The sequence below is a fragment of the Botryllus schlosseri genome, chromosome 6 (assembly GCF_051294905.1).
Source record: "Botryllus schlosseri isolate E-star chromosome 6, Bs_hap1, whole genome shotgun sequence".
NCBI classification, from domain to species: domain Eukaryota; kingdom Metazoa; phylum Chordata; class Ascidiacea; order Stolidobranchia; family Styelidae; genus Botryllus; species Botryllus schlosseri.
The window spans coordinates 7704438-7724013 of NC_137241.1; the positions used below are offsets into that span (position 1 = coordinate 7704438).

Below are 19576 nucleotides of genomic sequence, written 5' to 3' on the forward strand. Positions count from 1 at the left end.
TTATTAAATTTTTTGGTCGGGTCGCCTTCAATAGGATTACCGTTCTAATAGCAAATGCGGTAGAAATATGAGAGTTGCATCCCAACACCCGGTGTCGCTATACGCAACTACGACAGCACTGAAGTGGTCTGCTGCTTCCCGGCTAGTTTGTAAAGGCTATGCTACTATAGTACCGTATGTCCGAATACTTCATAGTTTGTTATTGTTGCCATTGTTACGATGCGAATTTCATGGTATGTGATTTTGATTGTTACGTCATACTTTGCCTTTTTGGTTTTGCTTTTAAATCTGTTTAAATCCCTGTAGTGTGCCGTTAACTCTTGAAAAGAGGCACCCGAAAAGTCTTCGAGTTCAATAAATATTATTTTACAATGGATATTGTATTGAAAGCTATGGATGAAGTAATTAAAAATTTTTGTATTACAAGTAAGGATACTTTCCAATATTCTCGGGTAGAAAGTGTTTGTTTGTTTGTTTTTGGGGTATTCATGGTGTTTGTCGACTACTATGGTCATTTACGCCAGGCCGATATTCTTCTTATTTTCCGTAACTGCCGACTTTTAGCACGGCCCACCTCTAGGCTTTTATAAGACACCGCTGACGCGGATAAGGTGACGGGGAGGAGCCTAGGTAAACCTCCAACACTTGGGTATCGGAATTCGAAAGTCTACCTCGGTCGGACTCAAACCCGCACCCATTGGTGTTGCAGCCACGGATTTTACCACTGCGCTATCTCGCCACTATGGGAAGAAAGTGTCTGTCCTTACAAAGTAGCTTGCCAAGAGTGTTCAACAGTAGCAGTTGTTGGCTGGCAACACCGAAGTTGTGCGTACACTGCTAGTGACACACAGTGTTGCTTCATTCTGACAATGTTGTCTACATCAGTGGTTCTCAACCGCCGGTCCGCGACGACTTTCCAGCCGGTCCGCCAGGTATATTACAAGTTTATACCTTAATTTCAAGATGCAATATGTTGAAGGCTTGTCTATTGACAAAATATATAAAACATCAAATTTTAAACTGATTCAGAACTTCGTGAGGCAACATTAGGCCTGAAAACATGATCGTTTTGACTTGAAGTTCAAGACGTGTCAAGTAAGAGCTGACTCGCTACACCCCGCAGTTTGCGCGATCATTCGTTTTCGATACATTCATTCATTTTGCGCAGGACCGTAAGTGGAGCCCCCCCAAAAAAAACAGCCAATTGGCGATGGGACGAGCTTGTAGGTGGCCAAAAATTATTTCGCAATTCAACATAAATCATGGAGTATTTTTGAAACTTTTTCCAACCTTTTCCCATCTCTTTTCGCGCTTTGCGCGATTTAGTGCCAGAAAATGTCTTGCTTATTGGTTGCCATTAGGGATGGTGTGAACCTCTGAAAGGTTCGGGTTCGTGTGAACGCGAACCTTTTTGAAAGGTTCTGTGTGAACGCGAACGTGAACCTCGTGACGTCATATTGCTAATTTCAAACCTGCATTTCAGTGAAGTGATAGCCTTGCAATACCTAGCGACGATTCGGACCACATAATGCCACAATGCTCAAGTACCTATTGATCTTTTAAACGTCTACAGATGTATCAACTGGGGCAATCAATTGATATAATCATCCCAGAAAATCAATATCTTGCGTCGCTTTGCCACTATTTCGACGAGAACTTGCAAGGGAATATAAGCTTACGCCTTAACGGTCAAGGTCCGACCGGACAATGTATTCGGCGTCCCGAGTATTGCTAAGTTGATATTGAGCAGAGTGCAAAACGGGTTTCCCTACTTGCTACCGATATTACCCCGTTAACAAGCTATACAGTAGTAGCCAACACCCCAATCCAAGGAGTTGTTTTTTATGATACAATAAACATGTGAAATCGAGATTGACCCCGTACGACTGCTAGATTTTTTACATCAGACAGCGATATCAATTTCATTGATTGGTTGGATAAGAGTCATTCGCTGACTACCTACATGTAGTGTTTCGCTCTTGATGTTGTGTGCTTGCGAGTCAAGCTCACAGCAGAGATGAGTCACTAAATATTCGCAAACGGAAAGCTGGATATTTCGAGCAAACAATTGTAACAAAGCAAGAATAATGTTTGAGATTGTAAAGGTGCATGCTCGTTTAGTGTTGATTTTTATGCTGACAGCGCCATGCATATACCGGGCCCGCAGTTGAAATGCAATAAATTTCAAGCAAAGATACTATAATGAAGTGAAAATTGTAATATATGAAAAAGGTTCACAGTGCAGAACCTACCAAGGTTCGTTTGTGAACGTGAACCTCTAAATATCTGAGGTTCACACACAGAACGCGAACGTGAACCTCACGTTCACACCATCCCTAGTTGCCATTCTTCAGGAAATACGCATGATTTATGGAAATAGGCATTTAGGCGTCAGCCATTCTCACGCCACAACGCACCAACACAGAACTAAGTTTAGGCTGACTTGGGACTCCGAAAGATGTGACAAAAATGACTGCGCTTTGTTGACCGAAAACTTCGATATATATATATATATTTCTATATAAGTCTGATTGTCCATAGGCGCCTAATTGGCTGGCGCCAAATCTCGCTGTCCTGGAAATCTGCACCACGTAGGACAAATGCCATCATCATGCCATCACACAGAGAAAGAATATTTCCCCGTGAAGAAATAGCAATTTAGAATCCCGTGTGGCTTTTAGTTTAGTACGCTTGGGCGATTTCAATTTGTATTCACTAGATAACTGACAGTAGGTCACAGAATAATGACATGCAACGAAGTAATTATTTCAACAGGCTCGCCCGAATATGTGACTGAGTAAAATGAATGTGCTCACAAGTACCGGCGAAAACATCCATCCAACTGTGGGTCTGAGAGCGAAGCTCTGCGGGAGCCACGACCAACGTTTATGGGGTTGGGCTGAGGAAGTGATTTTTTGGCTCGGATTTTGTGCATGGATGATCGGTGTAGCTGTTGCCAACCGTTTTTGCGCGGTGCATTGTATTCGTAGTAGTCAGAGTTGCCTACGTCCGGTGGTAGTGGGCAATGAGGAAGGTACCACGACAAGGGGTTTGGTTCTACTCCGAAACGCTTTATCTCTCGATATTGTCGAAGAGAAGAATATTTTTCGAGTTGGCGTGGTCGGTTAAACCAACGGCCTTCAGCGCGAAAGACTGTAAACGACTCTCGGCTGTAGCACTTTTATCTGTACAATGCAATTTTATCTCGACTCATCTTACCCACTACCGTAAAATCTCGTTCATGCCATCATGAAAATAGGTAATTACGATGAAAACCCTCTAGGCACCATATAGGCTACTTGTAGAAAACGGTTGCATACTTTGCATTTCGGGTTGATTTAGATTTTTGAGATTTCACCGGTCCGCCAAATACTTTTTGAAATTTTACCGGTCCGCGAGGTGAAAAAGGTTGAGAACCACTCTACATCACAATTATTAATCGTGCGCCTTGCTGCAGTTAGGATATTGCGGTACGTTGAGCATGACACCATGTCAACGTATTTGTTTCATTTGACCGTTTACGATTCACAATCGGTCGTATACAACGATAAGCCTATTATGTAGGCTACGAGCTGTAAAATGTCAAATGATAAGTTCACTGACAGTGGACACATCTACAAGAAACGAAATGCAGGTTACATAGAAAAATTACCTTTGTAAACAATTTTGAGAATTATTTGACCTAACGCCTACAGTTTTGACAAAGTTTTGACTTTTATTTTGACGCGTCAAACAAAATCGCCCAAGTTATCAGGCTTCACCTTTGAATGTTTCATCGTATTTTTGAGTCGAAACGTAACACCCTGATACCAATTTTACAACGTCAAATGAGCTTATGAATATTGTAGATAGAAATGGCATTTCAAAAAGCCGAGGTTATTACTTCTAACCTCAACCTCTCCTGGATACGCCTCTGCACACGACGTACCAACACGATAGTCACAACTCGACTATTGATCGGGCCTTATTGCTGGCAACCAATGATATAATCACAAATCATATGTATGATTTGAGTGTGTGTCAGGACTTGAGACTGAGACTATGAGACTGGCTCCTGGGACCCCTAGTGTTCTGCGGAACACCGGTTAAGAACTAATCTTATAAAGCAGGGGTCGGGAACCTTTTTCGAACGAAGAGCCATAATGACCCAATATTTTCAATTATATCTCCCAAAAAGCTATAAATGTCAATAAACTGTTACGTCACAATTGAAAATCCGTGACGTATTGGTAACACTCATACACCGGATTCGTAGTGTGCACCATATTTTCTCTGCTCACATGCGTAGGTGGAGCCGAACATGGTCACTACAGCAGTAGCCTACATATCTTGAAACTTTCAATGACAATTTGTGTTTTCGAATGATGTTTATGAATGACTAGTGTTTGAATATGTTCACTCCCAAAATCAAGGGAGCTCAAATTTTGTTCGAAATAAAGCGCGGAAGGAGAATTAAGGTACAGGTGAGGCACAGACGGGCCAAACCTCAACCGTGATAGTGCAACTCATCGTAAATACCCTGGAATATCGAATCATTGATATTAATCGCATGTAATTGTTGCACTGATTCTAAATATCTAAATAATGATCGACTTCTTCAGTAGTCGGCTAACAAAACATTACGCTACACACCTCCATGTTAACGGCGGTATTAGAAAGCTACTTATAGCAATCAAGTACATTGATAGATATGGCGTTGTTTTGAATTCGAATTTGAATTTCTAATTTTGAATGTCACTTCCAAGGCGGTTCATTTCTCGGCGTAGATCAGAAATATAATGTGTACTTGAAAACTGCATTGTCATAAAACCGTCGCCATGTTCGATATCTTCTTTGATCAATCAATTCAAAATTTCAAGGCGCGCGATGTCGGGTACATCGAAATCGCGAGTGATGTTAGTCGCCGACGCGACAGCAACATAGATTTGCGGAATATGAAAAAGGAGATACGGATCCCTAACCCTGGATACCCCACTCTCTTGGCTGCAAGTAAGTTTAAATGAAAATGAAGGCAATTGCTTTTGTCATCGCGTGTCCAAAATGAAAGATCATGCTTTATAATTTCATGATCTGGATTTTAGCTGGCCAGGGACAGTGCCTTTAGTGTCCGTGGCGGGTGTCATCGACCTTTTTGAAACCAAGGGCTACTTCTTTGGTACTGATCAATGCGAAGGGCTATCTCTTACTCTCGTCGCTTATCCGTGCTAGGTTAGAATTCTTCACTTAAACATTTAGAGCAGTCTTTCCGCTCTCCTTACCAAGGAACAGACAACTCTCTTCGGAAATCACACCGGCGCTCCTGAGCTCAGTTACGTTACCGCGCTACCTTTCTGTTGTAACTAACAATTGCGCACCAGTAGCCGCCAGCCAATACACACCTGAGTTCAATACAAAACTAAGTTTTTATTGCCATATTTTTGTAGTTGCAATATTCAGTGAATAGCCCGAATCCTTACCGCATAATCTTCTGTTTTTGTGGTTTATTAGAAATAAGTACTCGTAGATGATTATTATAGGAGTTTTTCGGACCGGATCGCGGTCATTTCAAAAATACGGCCAATAGGACTCTAGGAGTCGGACCGCAGTCAGACCATAGAATTCAAGAAACAGGATTGCAGTCGGACAAGATAATTTGTCGATCCGCCACGCACTTGAGAGGCCTACTGACCTTTGCAATCAGCATATGCAAGAGAATCGTATTCTGATTCGTATATTCACCAGTTGTTTGTAGGAAAGCCCTGTGTTTACAATAAATGCATAAGTGCTTTGGTATGCTGGATTAGGTCTAACAGCGAGAACGTTTAGCAGAGAAGATTACGAGAAGGGTTTAATTGTGTCAGTGTCCTCGTCTATACATATTCCGTCCTTGTATTGCTGACAGTATTCACTCTGTCCGCTTTGTAGGTGTACGGTTGCCTTCTGTCGTTCTCATCGTCGCTGCCGCAACAGGCTATGCAGGCGAGCAGTGATGCAATTAACAGCAGTCCACCCGCGCCCCACGCGACAAACAACGCCGATCCAAACACCATTCTACAAATGTAAACAATGAATCAATGAATTCTGTATCTTTAGGGAAACCTCATACTTACAATCTTCCTTGGACATTATTAGGGTTACCACCAGCTCGCGCCATCTGGAAGTTATATTCCCAATACAAATCATAGGCGTACCACGACGGCGCTGCAAACATGCAAATAGCGGCCACAAAGCTGACCATACCACCAATTGCATTCATTCTGACCTGAACGACACATTAAGAAACTATCAGTACTTAATTGGATATGGTGGCACTAAGAACTAACCCTTGGCATCAGTCCGTCTTCGCAAGCCCCAGTTAAGGCGAGTACACATATGACTATCGCCATCAGCGAAAGCATCATTGCCGTGATACAAAGACCTCTGCCTGCAATGGAATGGTTACGATATGCCATTTACCATAGTCAGTTTTATTTAAAAATCTTGTCGCTTACCCGCTTGTAGTTTTACTGGTAATGCCAGGAAGAATGTATTGTAGTCGTCACATTCCCAATTCCCCGTGCCATAAGACGTGCATTTGAGCCACAGTCCATTTTGCTAAAATAAAAGTAAATCAGCCGTTTCCATCTATCGTGTGTTATGCAATTGTACATGCAAGTAAAGCGCGAAATCAAATTCCTATAAAAGTATATACAAGCATAGACATTAGGGGAATGAAACATTTTCATCATGAGCGGTGGTTCCAAAACTTTGAGCCATTTCAGAAGACAGAATTTTTGAAATGCGTTTAGTAAAAGCGCTTGGTATTTTGTTATTGATTTCGTTCGGTATCAAGTTGTGCTGGCGTACTGTGGATGTAGAAATATTTTCCTTGAACAAGATTCCATTAGTGATAGAGTGTAACTCATTGAACTTCGCTTTATTGACAGCTAGCGAATGCTAGCGCTGGTGAGAAGCGTACAGGTTGTGACTTGAGACGCTGTCAAATAAGTACAGCGCTTTTGCAAGCGGCATGCCAGTCCCTCGCACTCCGTATATAATATCCATAACAATAACAGCTCAGCACCAATGTTAAGACACAGCACGCTGCCGTTCTGGGCATTCCCGTGCGTGATTGCATGTATTCTCGTCCTGGATGTCACGTAATTCGTAATGGTCTACTGCAGATCCTTGTCTGGTTATGTTTTACACTATAACTCTGTACCTTAACAGTATTTGAATTTAGCCCGCCGGCGATAATCACGAATAAGGCGTGTTTTAACATTTGTCGCGAGCTATTAACCAATGAAAACCTGAAACGCACCATTCCGAACTACTTAAATATTCGAATTGGGCTACTTACATACTCAAAACGTTCGTTTTCGACTTCTACTTGAAAAGAGTTGTGCATGTATACTAGAACTCGAAATTGATATCTTTACTTCTGCTCCAGCAGGGTTCGTGTCAGATTGCCAAGCTATATCTTACCAGATCAGATATCATGAATTCTCTTACAAGTGTCGATTTATCTCATTTGCCCCGAGAATGTATCAACACAATGCATTTGAATGCAATAATGCGTATCATGTTTAGTATCCGCGCATTTACATCATCGAACAAACACAGAACGCAACATATGTAGTGGATAAGACTATAGCAAGAAATGTTTTAGAGCAGTGGTTCCCAATCGTGGGCGGGTTCCCACTTAAGGGGAATTTTGTAATTTTTAGAATTGTACCGGATTTTCCAAGTTTTTCGTGTTCGTTCAGTCAAATAGTCATAGTTATTTCTAAACGTGTGTTTCTTTTTGGTGTTTTCGTTTTTTTTTGCTGGAAGTTTGTTCAAATGCGATTTTAAATCTCTCCTCTACATACATATTCCCCTTTATTTTATGAACTAGTTCAGATGTGCCAAGAGTGCAGTTCGCTAGACAATGTTGTTGGGCCCGCCAGGCCTCTCAAACAATTTCTCTTAAGCGGGCGAACGTCGTGAAGAATCTATCACAACGAGGCGTAGTGAAAGTGTTTATCGCATTTTCAAGTCAAAATTTGTCAGATAGTGGCAAAACATACCAACGTCATCAATTCAAATCAAAGAGATCGCATGTGAACTTGCTCAATTATAGTGAACAGCTATGCATATGGAAGTACCAATATTATTGACCAAATTCAAACACGAACTTTTAAATAATTCGCGCAACCACTACATTTATGCACACTGATTTTTTACAGCAGTTATATTAGCGATTGGTGCGTGGCAAGACGAGAAACATAAGCGGATAAGTTTTGCTATCGACGTTACTTAACACGCCACATCGACGAATCGCGTGATACCAGATGGACACTGTGATCGCGCGAATCGCGTGATACTCAATAGGGACCGTCTTATTCTTCAGTCAACAGGTGCTTGCGAGGGAAAATGACACTTTTTAATCATCGGGCAGTTTTTTTCAAGGGGAGAATTTTGTCTCAACTTTCGGCCAAAGGGGTTTACATGATGACAAAGGTTGGGAACCACTGGACGTAGAGAATATTATGGAGCATACAGCTGTGGAAACTATATTAGTGACTCCAAACCTTTCGTAGTACATATACTCTTGTAGTGGGCCGTAAATTCTATACTGCTAAAGCGACACAACCGTATATACAATGATATTGACACAATGAGTATTAGATTTGTTTGTAAGAAGGGTATCATTATGCCTATGAAAAAAGACAGTATAGACAAAAATGACAGCCACGCAGCGCAACAAGTTTTAAAAACACGGGTATTTGTTCGTCAGAAACACTGTCAAATTTCACGTGATACACACTGACGTTTCATAACATTAATATTAGTGATTTTAGTGTGTAGGGAGCCATTAAATATAAACATGTCAGTATTTACGTGCGCCGTTACCAAATCCACCATGTTTGTGAATGGCATATATCGGGCTTAGTTCGATACGGCGAAGGTGCATGTAGTCACGAAATTGTCAGTAAGAGGACGGGGCGTCTGGGGAATGCTGACTCCCGAATTTGTGTTGGTCACCCATAGGTGTCCCAAGACAATCTTTCATTTTTATTATTATTCAGTAATTTTGTAATATTAGTATAATTATTTTTCACTTATTACTTTTTTGGGGAGGGGGGTATTTTTGAAGTCATCAAATATTTCGCCATATGAAATATTTTTCCTGGCTGCGCCACTGCGCACGCATTGAATGTAGCAATCCTTACTTCATCAATATATGGTCACTTGTAAGGCGAATTGACTGGAAACATATAATGTACTGTATTTTCGGGTATCATTTAGTATCCGGCATGTATTTTGTCATTTCCCCGACGGTTTACATTCTGTGTGTGAATGTTTGTTAATAGAGCAAAACAGTATGACTATGACCGCGGGATCTCACATATATTAGGGTTTGATGAACGGTACAAACACACACAAGCTTGTGGGTCCATTGAGAGGTCGAGATAGGCCGGTTGAGAACAACAAGTTATGAATTTACTTACCGTTCTGATGTTGTCTTTGGTCGTAATGCTCACGTCATTTACTTCCCAATATGGAATGCCAACTGCTATTACTGCCATCAAAAGCCCCAGTGCCATGGCCAATATAGCCACGGTAGATACCACCCGAGTCATATTTCTCTCGCGAGAGTGTTCAAAATTCAACAAATTCTACAAAATGGTAGAGTTTGGTAAGCGCTTTCATTCGGCAAATCGTAACGTTTAGTTAACTTAATGTAGGCCTACTCTATATATAGCAGAGGCTGCATTGTACTTTTCTTATTTCTGATATGTTTTACCAATAACAGACGCCTTACTTCCCATAATCTCTGATGCCCCTTGCACCCTGCAGAATTATAGCCTAGCCACGTCGAGATTTTCATTGCTATTTATGAAATGCAAAACCGTTCGCGTTCTACTATATAGGTTGACTTATTACTGAGCATGAGCATGGGTCTCAATTGAAGCTAGATAGGCCTATAAACGATGATAGTAATATCATAATATGAAATATTCAAGCTTCATATTGCGAAATAATATGTATTGTGAAACTACCTGTTTACTGTCATTTCTACAGATATAAGAAGTTATATGATTTCAAAATCACGACCAATTATACGAAAGATAAAAGAATTCCGTTATTATCTCTGTATTGCAAAACACACTTTATAACCGTTTCAGTCAGACAATTCTAATTCTCGAAAACCTGACTTTCACAACCCAGCTATTTTAAAGAATGAGTTCCCGAGAAATTGTTCTCATATTTTCAAGATGCGTTTTTTAAATAATTGATACTACAGACTCTCGTAAGAATTGATCGAATAATTTCTGTCGCCTCAGGCTGCAGAGAGACTACATTCGATTGCACGGTGTGTTCAACACGAGACACATGTCTTGGAATGATAACCTGAGGCCTATGAGTATATGGCGTGTTGTTGAGAATAAGTGTATTTTGAGGAAGGTTTCCTTTCTCGAGAATCAATGCGCCGTCATGTGATCGAATGAATGTTACTTTTCATAGAATAATTATGATGCAATTCCTTGTTCTTACTGTGCTCATCACATCATGGCATCTTTTATAGATAATTGAAATCTATGAATATGATTTCGAGAATGCACTCATCTCACCATATATGGTGTATGAAATACGAATGACTCGAGTCATGACTAGACTCTTGTCAGACTCTAGTTGTGATTTTCACATTACTCGAGCTCGACATGAGCACTAGTTCCGGATCCGGAACCCGTAGCGCGCCAATTTAGAAAACATAATGATATAATCTTTACGCAGTCAAACACGTTTTTGGTGAAAAATGCTACGCACCCCACTCGTGGTTCGTGAGATTGGTTCTATTCCAAGCTTTGTATACCCGGACAAATCGTGTTTATACACAGTGTTCAATTCAAAATTTGTGTAATTATGCCGTAAGATATAGTCGACGTATACGACATGGAATGGTTGGAACCCTATAAATCTTCGCCGTTTCAAAAGTTATAGAAAGTATAGATATAGATACACCATTGGTGCAGAATGGATGTTCTGATGATGAATTTCATCATTTCAATACACAACAAGACTGCGATACAATGAAAGATAGGAAGGTGTCGAAACGACTTGGAGTAGTCTTCGAAATCAGACACCCACCTGGCCTAGGCGATGTAAAAAGGAAGCACGCACAGTGAATGAAATAAAAGAAGATAATAAGAAAGGACAGGCGACAAAAAGAGGTTGTATGTATCAGAAGGCAATGGTTGTGGTCCGGTAAACTTGAGGGCTGACTACTGACTAGTACTGATGCAGAAGAAATTGTTTGCATTTCGATTTGAAGGTGTACAATGGACATGCTCGACGATACTTTTACACACTTTACTGTTCTACCCTGCCGGACCGGCATATTAGATATACCGATGATCTTTTTGTCGACTATATGGTAGTTGGCCGATGTGGACGCGCGTGTCTTGTACAATCATCTCTTGCATTTATGCACTTTTGATACCGAGGTAAAGAATTCATTGACGTTTTTGGGGCAGCGACCGCACAGGAGCTAATACATAAACTTGGCAGTTTCTAGTTTCCGCATATATTTTATGTTTAGGACACCGAATCTTTTGAGCAGTGATGTGTGTCCAATAGGCCTAAATCACTGCTCAAAAGATCATCAAGTTTTATGATGATCGAGCTTCCTTCTATCATCAAGTTCAAAAAGAGAGCAATGAAATAGTCCATATGTGTTAGCTGATCCTGTTCGGTGGGATTAGATTCAAGATGGATAGCGAATTCGAATTCAGTGTGAGTAGCAAGCTCGAGCATTATAGATTAGGATGTCGACCGATCAAACCTCCAGCCTGGCAGACGAGTGTTTCGTAATTGAAGATGCAATACGATACAAAAATATTCATTGAAGTAATTCGAAATGACCGCGGGGTCTGACACTTTGTCACGATTTGCGAAACAGACATGTTTACGTATCGTCTCTTTAGTGTAGGAGAGAATTACTTTGTCTTGCGCCTCCGAAATACGATGGGCGATGTGATTTCGGAATCGTCGCGTCGCGAAGGTGCAAATTTATCTAGAAGCGATAGATTATTATATTAGGGCGATTGTTTTTGATATGTCAAGAAAAGTCAAAATTGTAGCGTTAGGCCAAAAAATGTCAAAATTGTTTACAAAGTCAAAAGCTTTTTGCTACATGCATTTAACTTGTATCGTAGATTTTGCACTGTCGGTGAACTTATCGTTTGACACTTTACAGCTTGTAGCCTATACTTTATAGGCCTACCGTTGTAAACGGCCCATTGTCTGCTAATTGTAAATCATAAACATTCAAATGAAACAAATAGGTTGACATGCGTGTTATGCTCAATGTACCGCAATATCTTGAGTGAAGCAAGACTGCGTGGGCATGATGAAACATTGTGATGTATACGCCATTATCAGAATGAAGCAATACGGTCTGTCACTAGCAGTGTACGCATGCCTTCAGTCTTGTCAGCCAACAACCGCTGCTGTTGAACGTTCTTTCTCCATTCTTGACAAGCTACGTAGTAAAGACAGACACTTTCTACCGGAGAATGTAGGAAAGTATCTTTAGTTGTTCTACAACAAATTTAAATTATTTCGACCATAATATGTGATGGAACTACTGGAATTCTTCATAGCGCCAGATTTTGTTAAAATAAAGTGTTTTCATGTAAAAATCTGTCAGTTTCTGAGTCATAAAAGTTTTTTCAGGCCGAACTACTTCGTAAGGACAGACAGTTCTAACCAGAAATGAAGATAAGTAGTACAATTCTAACATTTTGCGGGAAGACACCTAATTTGCATACGTTAGGTCATAATTTGGTCAAATTTAAGTTTTGTAAGGTCAAAAAATGCCAAAATTTTGATTTTTTACGTCAAGATCTTCCGATTTTTTGGTAAAAATAAATCGCCCCAGTTATTATATAGGAGTGACTTACAATATATATTACTATACGTACAGCTGCGTATAACACTTCTTCAACCAAAATGCTTTTAGCTGCAGACACGCAAAATGGTTTGAGAAATAGCAATTGTAGTCTCAATATTTCATCGATCGGTAAAATGGCAGAACGACCAATTTTACGTTAATTTTTATAAGTAAGCTTTTGGAAGTAGGCTACAAGAACTTCACTAATATAGCAGTAAACATTATATTCTTGTTCAGTTCGGTTTATTGGAAATTTTTATCCGCTCAATACACCACAAAGCTGCGACACAATGAAAAGATAGGAAGGAGTCGAAACGACTTGGAGTAGTCCTTGGAATCAGACACCCACCTTATGGCCCAAGGCGATGTAAGGGGGAGACAGGCACATTGCACACTGAATGAAAAGTAAAAGAAGATAGTATAATAAAAAGCAAGCGACAAAAAAGATGGGGTTGGCATGTTACTGGAGGCGAGATCGATAGGTCAGATCGTGGTCAGGTAGGCTAATCTTGAGGGCGGACTAGTATTATTCAGTAGAAATTGCTTGTATTTCGACTAGAATGTGGACATGCTCGTCGACTGTCGGATGGCCTGCGGGATACTGTTCCACACGTCAGGTCCGGCATATTTGATAGAGCGATGATCTTTTCGGTCGGTCATATGATATTTGGACGACGTGGACGCGTGTGTGTTTCACTTGTGCGCTTTTGATTCCGAGGTAAAGAAGTCATTGAAATATTCGGGGCAATGACCGCAGTGAAACTGATACATAAACTTGGCGATTTCTAGTTTCTGGTTCATATTGCCAAATTTATTCCACTCTAAGCTTTTTCGACTGACTCTCATCAGGAGTGAATATCGGTAAATGAGGTGAACCAAATTCGAAATATAGAAATAATCTTGTCGTTTTACCGTAGTAATGACAATGTAGGCCTACACAGAGTCGCGAGCGGCAATACCAAACGTACCGTTACGATAAAAATGGACGACTTCGGCGGATAAAATAGCCGAGCAACGACACAACCATGAAATATTCCTTGTGCTTTGTGGAGATGATCTTTCTGGCAGCAGAGCACGGACTGTTGCACCCACCTCTTGTCGTTACACTAACACTGTTGCCCTACCTCGCCCAGACATTGCTTCATTGATCATTTGCTACCATCGTTTAATTTTTCTTCTATTTTTTTAATGCCGTAACATTTTTACAGCCAGACTGTTCAGAGTCAAGTGTACCTGTTTGATGCTGGTGTGATCAGACTATGACCTTCACGGTCTTATCGATCATTCCTATCTAATACCGAATACTGTGCATGCATATTTTCTGTACCGCCATCACTACCACCATTACTGCCTCAAATCAACACTGATTTGCCTGCCACTTATTGGATATGGTACTGCACACAGTCGACTTGGAAACGACCAAATCAACCACAGAAGATCGATCATTGTGCTACTGAAAATAATTTATATAAATAATGCGTACGTGGAAGTGATAAGTCGGGTGCGGTAGCGATCAAAATTCATTCCCTTCGCGACCAATAATTCAAGAATCAATGCGTAACGGATGCCGTTGCCAACTGCAGAATAACGGTTGGTGGTATTCCTTGCTTGAAACGTTAAATATTAATAAATTGAATGTTTGACACGCAAGCTGGTAAAAATGTGACATTTTGGACATTTTCGCTCGCTGCATACAAAAGGTTGTCGCGGCCCCTGGTATAGATAATAACTAACGTCCGTGGTGTCCGTTCCATAGTCACATTCTATGATAGAAGGCACGTTATTTTAGGGTTCCCATACGTCCTCTTTTAAGCGGTTCTCATCTTTTTTGCTTTTTTGAAAGTGTCCTCGGAGGACGCCCTTGTCCTCTTTTTTGAGATTTGTCCTCTTTTTTGAGATTTTGTCCTCTTTTTTGAGAATTTTGGTCATATTTATAGCAAAATTCGACAGAGATGCCGTAAATTACCACCGAAGTGACGCTCCGGCGGGTATTTCGGGAGCCGAGTGGAGAGTTGACCTTTTTTAGTCAACCGACCACAGAGTTGGAAAAATTTACCATTTTTTGAGAATTCTACTCTGGTTTTGCAAGTCTGAAAATTCTGAAAATGTGTCCTCTTTTTAAATTTCCAAAATATGGTACCCTGCGTTATTTAATCACTGCGCTTGTAATTCAATTTCGTAATAATTATAGTAGGATCATATATTTTCATCCGCTCAATACGCACACAATGTAAAATGCGATAATTTGATGTAATGAGCAGATAGCAAGATGCCGGTAGACCAGTATCTCAATCTGGTATAACCTACAGTAGGAGCGGATAACCTGTTCGGCCAAAGGGCCATACGAGATTTACAAACCGCTGCGCGGGCCACTTGAATGTTGATGACCATTTATAGTCTTCTGATAGGAGCGAACCGGACTAGGTAACGGCGACAACAATAGGCCTACTTAGAATAATACGCATAAAAATATACAGGCCCAACAATTATGACATGAAGACTCAGTGTTCATTAGGGCTGTTCAAAAATAACTTTTATCCCGGATTCCAGCCATTCACCGATTAAGTTGTCAGGTTACCCTGAAAAACGTTGCATTTGGTTTAAGTATAACAAGTATAAGACTCCGCAGATCCAATTAAAATTTTTGATTCATTCGGGAAAATTAATAAAAAATTCAAATTCTTCTGTCAACCCCATGAAATTGTTGCGCTGTCTTCAAAGACGATGCAAAACAGATTTGACTCAATTCCAACTATAGTAGAAGCGGAGTTATTTGAGTTTTTCGTTGATAATTCTCGGATTATCCATCTATCAGTATTCCATGAATGAATAAATTCGGCCAATTTTAATGTTATACTTGCATATATCTCGGGTCGCCTCTGCAGATACCGCTGGGCTCATTTGACAAGGACATGATTATTCGGCGTTTGGACTCATAAACAATGTTCCCTCTAAGCTGCGCACGTGCGCAAATGCGCAGTGCTGAAACGGTCTCTGCGCACAGAAAATCTAAGCTGCGCACAAAAAATCCGAAGTGATGTTTTATTTTAGTCGTTGCGAACTATTGTCCAATGGACCACGCAGGCGCGTAGACTCGTGAAAAATTAGATGGAACATTGCCAGGGCCAAATAGTGTGTTATCACTGAAGTCTGAAACCGGGGTACATATGTGCGGCCCGCAAAGGTAAATATTGCGCTCCGCGAAGGAATAAGAATTGACAATCACGTGCGCCTCACGGAAGAGATTTTTTTAGTATGGTCTCGTACGCGTGAGCGATATAGATATCATTTCAATAGCGCATTATTTTCTGGGAATGGCGAAATAACATGGTTTAACAAAGTTATAAATAACAATGGGCTAGCTCGAAGTTAATCTGCGATAAACTAACGAATAGTCTTCTCCGCGTGGCATGAATATTGCGTAATATTTACTCGGGACCGTAACTGCCGCACCCCAAACCCGCCAATTGGAGGGCCGAACTCGAAGGGGGCCCAAAATTAGTTCGTTAAATAACGTAAATCATGGTGGAATTTTTTTGGAATTTTTTTCGCGCTATGCGCGATTTAATATTGTAAGATATCTTGATTATTGGGTACCCTTCCCGAACAAAAATGCGCTTTACCGCGCCATGACGCTCCAAGACATATGAAGTTAAAGGCAATGTTACATGTGACTCCGAGAAGTGCGCCAGAACGATCATCAGCGAGAAAACCTTGGCCGAAAAAGACTACATGCCCTTGTGCCGACCGAAAACTTCGAAATATATATACATATATGTTTAATTGTCCATTTCCATAGGCGCCTAAATGGCTGGCGCCGAATGTTCCTGTCCTGGCGATACGAGTTCCACAACAGGACAAATGCCATATCGAGGGAACATTATTTTCCAGTAGAGAAATACCAATTGGAAATCGTGTACATCTTTTAGTTTACCACGTTTGGACGATTTCAATATCTTTTGACATAGCAGATAGGAGGTCACGAAATAGCATATAACGAAGTCATTATACCAACGGGTACGCCCGAAGATGTTTTATTATTATTTAGAGGGCCTATCTATTCTACCACACCTCTCTCGATCAGCCCTACCGGTAAATCTGATTATGTGAGCAGGCAGAGGTTAAAAATTATGCAATCCCCGATCATATTGACCTATGAAATCATGGATTATATAATTTTTTCGGGCTTCGCGCGTTCATGCAACAACAACCACTAAACGAGCACCCAATGTAGATGACAAGTATCGGGACAAATCCTACATCGCGAGGTGGGTCTGGGGGGCGAAGCCCCCCAGAAGTTACTTTATCACCCTATATGGGAGGTTGGTTGCGCACAGTTGTCCAAGGGCCTGCGCAGTGAGTTGGCGTGTTTGCGCAGAGTCGTGAAAAATTAGAGGGAACATTGCTCATAAATATCGAAGATTTCGGATATTCTACGAAATATTGTACTTTATGGTTATAAACGATGAAATACGAAAATGTGGCAGACCCGTGGCTACGCCTATATACGTCGGAACTGATATTTTAATCAAGAAAGTCCCAAATTTCACGGTTAAGCCAATCAAAATTTGATAATTTGGTTTTGCTAATTTATTTTTTGAAAATATAACGAAGTTCAGGGATTACTCCACGGGCCACTCAAAACCTTCTCGCGGCCACGGGTTGGCCGCCCCTGCACGACAGCATATAATGTGGGATGTAGCAATAGGTTCGATCTTGTCACGTCTGCCATTTTTAGACAGCTTTTCCGTAATTGTTTTCGCTCGATTCGGCCCTACCTCGCCCAGACATTGCTTCATTGATCATTTGCTACCATCGTTTAATTTTTCTTCTATTTTATTTTTTTAACTTATGTAACCTTTTTTACAGCCAGACTGCTTAGAGTCAAGTGTAGCCTACCTGATTGATGCTGGTGTGATCAGACTAGATGACCTTCACGGTCTTATCGATCATTCCTATCTAATACCGAATACTGTGCAAGCATATTTTCTGTACCACTCTCACTGCCGTGTGTTATGTATTTTGGTTGGATGAAAATAAAGACTCTCTCTCTCTCTCTCTCTCTCCGGTCCATCAATTGGTCTCTCTCTCTCTGCGCTTTTTGACGACGTAGGACCAGTATATAGCTCAGTGCGTAGGACCAGTTAATCCTCTGGGAATTAAACCCAGGCCGCTAGTGTTGTAGGTGGCGGAACTCACCACTACGATAGTGCCGTTGTTTAGATATTAGTACAGATGGGTAACCAGCGACGCCATTATGTTCCGGTAATATAGTGATTCGTCCGATCTGGTCGTGACATATCACGTGTAGCTGGCGAGTGGCGATCTCTAATTTGTGCATTGTTTGTTCAGAAGCTGCAAAACTATAGTAAAAAGGGCTGGCTCACCTTTTTGGCCAAAGGATTGCATGTAGTTTTCCAAACCATTGCGCGGGGAGTGTTTATGCTAACGGTCGACTCAGGACTTCTCACTATGCTCACATTTATGTCATGAAGAAACAATGTGCAATGTCTACTGCCACTGGTACGGTGTTCTATATCCGCGCGAGAATATTTCGAAGTTGACGAATCAATTCGGTCAACACTATCGGTACTTGCATGTATTGCGGGTCACATTCCATATTTTGATAAAAGAGACAGAGAGAGAGAGAGAGAATTTTATTCGGTTCCACGAACATTGAAAATACATAGATATACATGACAAAGCAAAGTCTGTATAATTCAATTCAGAACCAGGCTGTAGCGAAGCCTGAAAGGATGGTTGTACCATGAAACTTGAAACAAAATATAACACGTTCACAGAGCAAATAAATCAAGAGCCGTAAATCAAGTAAATAGGCTGATTTGGGGGACTGAGATTTTCATTACGTCACCCTACTCAATAATAATGGTGCATAAATATTGATTTAATCCAGCTGGTGACCCTAGTGGGGGACTAAATCGTTATGATTATCGGTGTGTCTTAAGCCCAACAGCAACCACTTCTTACAAGTGCATAGGCCTACCAACCAAAAAGTTTAGAAGTAACTGTCATTAATATCCTATGAAGTTTATTTGAATTCTTCCATGTCAGCTAAGGGGAAAAATATGTACAACTTTTATTCGCATATGTAGGTCATGAACTGATTATTTCTAATATTTTCATAGCGGTATTTGGAGAACTTCATCTTTATTTGCGGCATCTAATATTCAAAATCTTTGGTCAATTGATGGTCATTTTTCCTGTTTGCACACTCCTCGCATAGCAGCAACGTTCAAACTGCTTTTACCTGGTGAGCATAACCAAACATCAATCTCGCTATATAATTGCGACAATGTCGACATTCTTGATTCTTGAATATTTTGAATTCAAGCAGAGGGCTAAGTGTCTTTCTACGAAGTGGCAATATCTAATCTATTGATGACCAAACATTCGACATGGTAGAGGAGTTCACAATTAACCGACATTGAGAAATTTTACATTCAGTGACTTGATGCAATTGCTGTGCAACGTACCACTTGTTCACCTTGTGTCATATAAGATAAAGGAGTAGGATAGTCGTCCTTTGCAAAGAAATCGATCAGATATGTGAACTAATTGATCAATATTACTTTCATTGATTTTGGAATGTTGTTGGTTGCGATAACTTGAAAATACTGTAATCAATGATGATCACAAATCGTGGTAACCCCTTGTACG

The 19576-nt window shown here is 40.7% G+C and overlaps 1 protein-coding gene across 1 annotated transcript; it reads right to left on the reverse strand.

Annotated features, from left to right (window-relative positions):
* Positions 1 to 5694: 5694 nt before the first annotated feature.
* Positions 5695 to 9646, reverse strand: LOC145440890 (claudin-18-like). The gene is made up of 5 exons (XM_080318662.1): positions 9453 to 9646; positions 6471 to 6573; positions 6303 to 6403; positions 6090 to 6241; positions 5695 to 6030 (listed from the first exon to the last, which is right to left on the reverse strand). The coding sequence occupies exons 1-5, from the start codon at positions 9582 to 9584 to the stop codon at positions 5850 to 5852; spliced, it is 669 nt and encodes a 222-aa protein (XP_080174788.1). The 5' UTR covers positions 9585 to 9646; the 3' UTR covers positions 5695 to 5849.
* Between the last annotated feature and the right edge of the window lie 9930 nt (positions 9647 to 19576).

What these genes read in the sequence shown, in the direction of transcription:
- LOC145440890 (XM_080318662.1), bottom strand. Translation starts at nt 9,584, where the DNA reads ATGACTCGGGTGGTATCTACCGTGGCTATATTGGCCATGGCACTGGGG. An exon ending in CCAAAGACAACATCAGAACG is followed by an intron (nt 6,574 to 9,452) that starts GTAAGTAAATTC and finishes CTTTTATTTTAG; the next exon opens with CAAAATGGACTGTGGCTCAA. An exon ending in AATAATGTCCAAGGAAGATT is followed by an intron (nt 6,031 to 6,089) that starts GTAAGTATGAGG and finishes TTACATTTGTAG; the next exon opens with AATGGTGTTTGGATCGGCGT.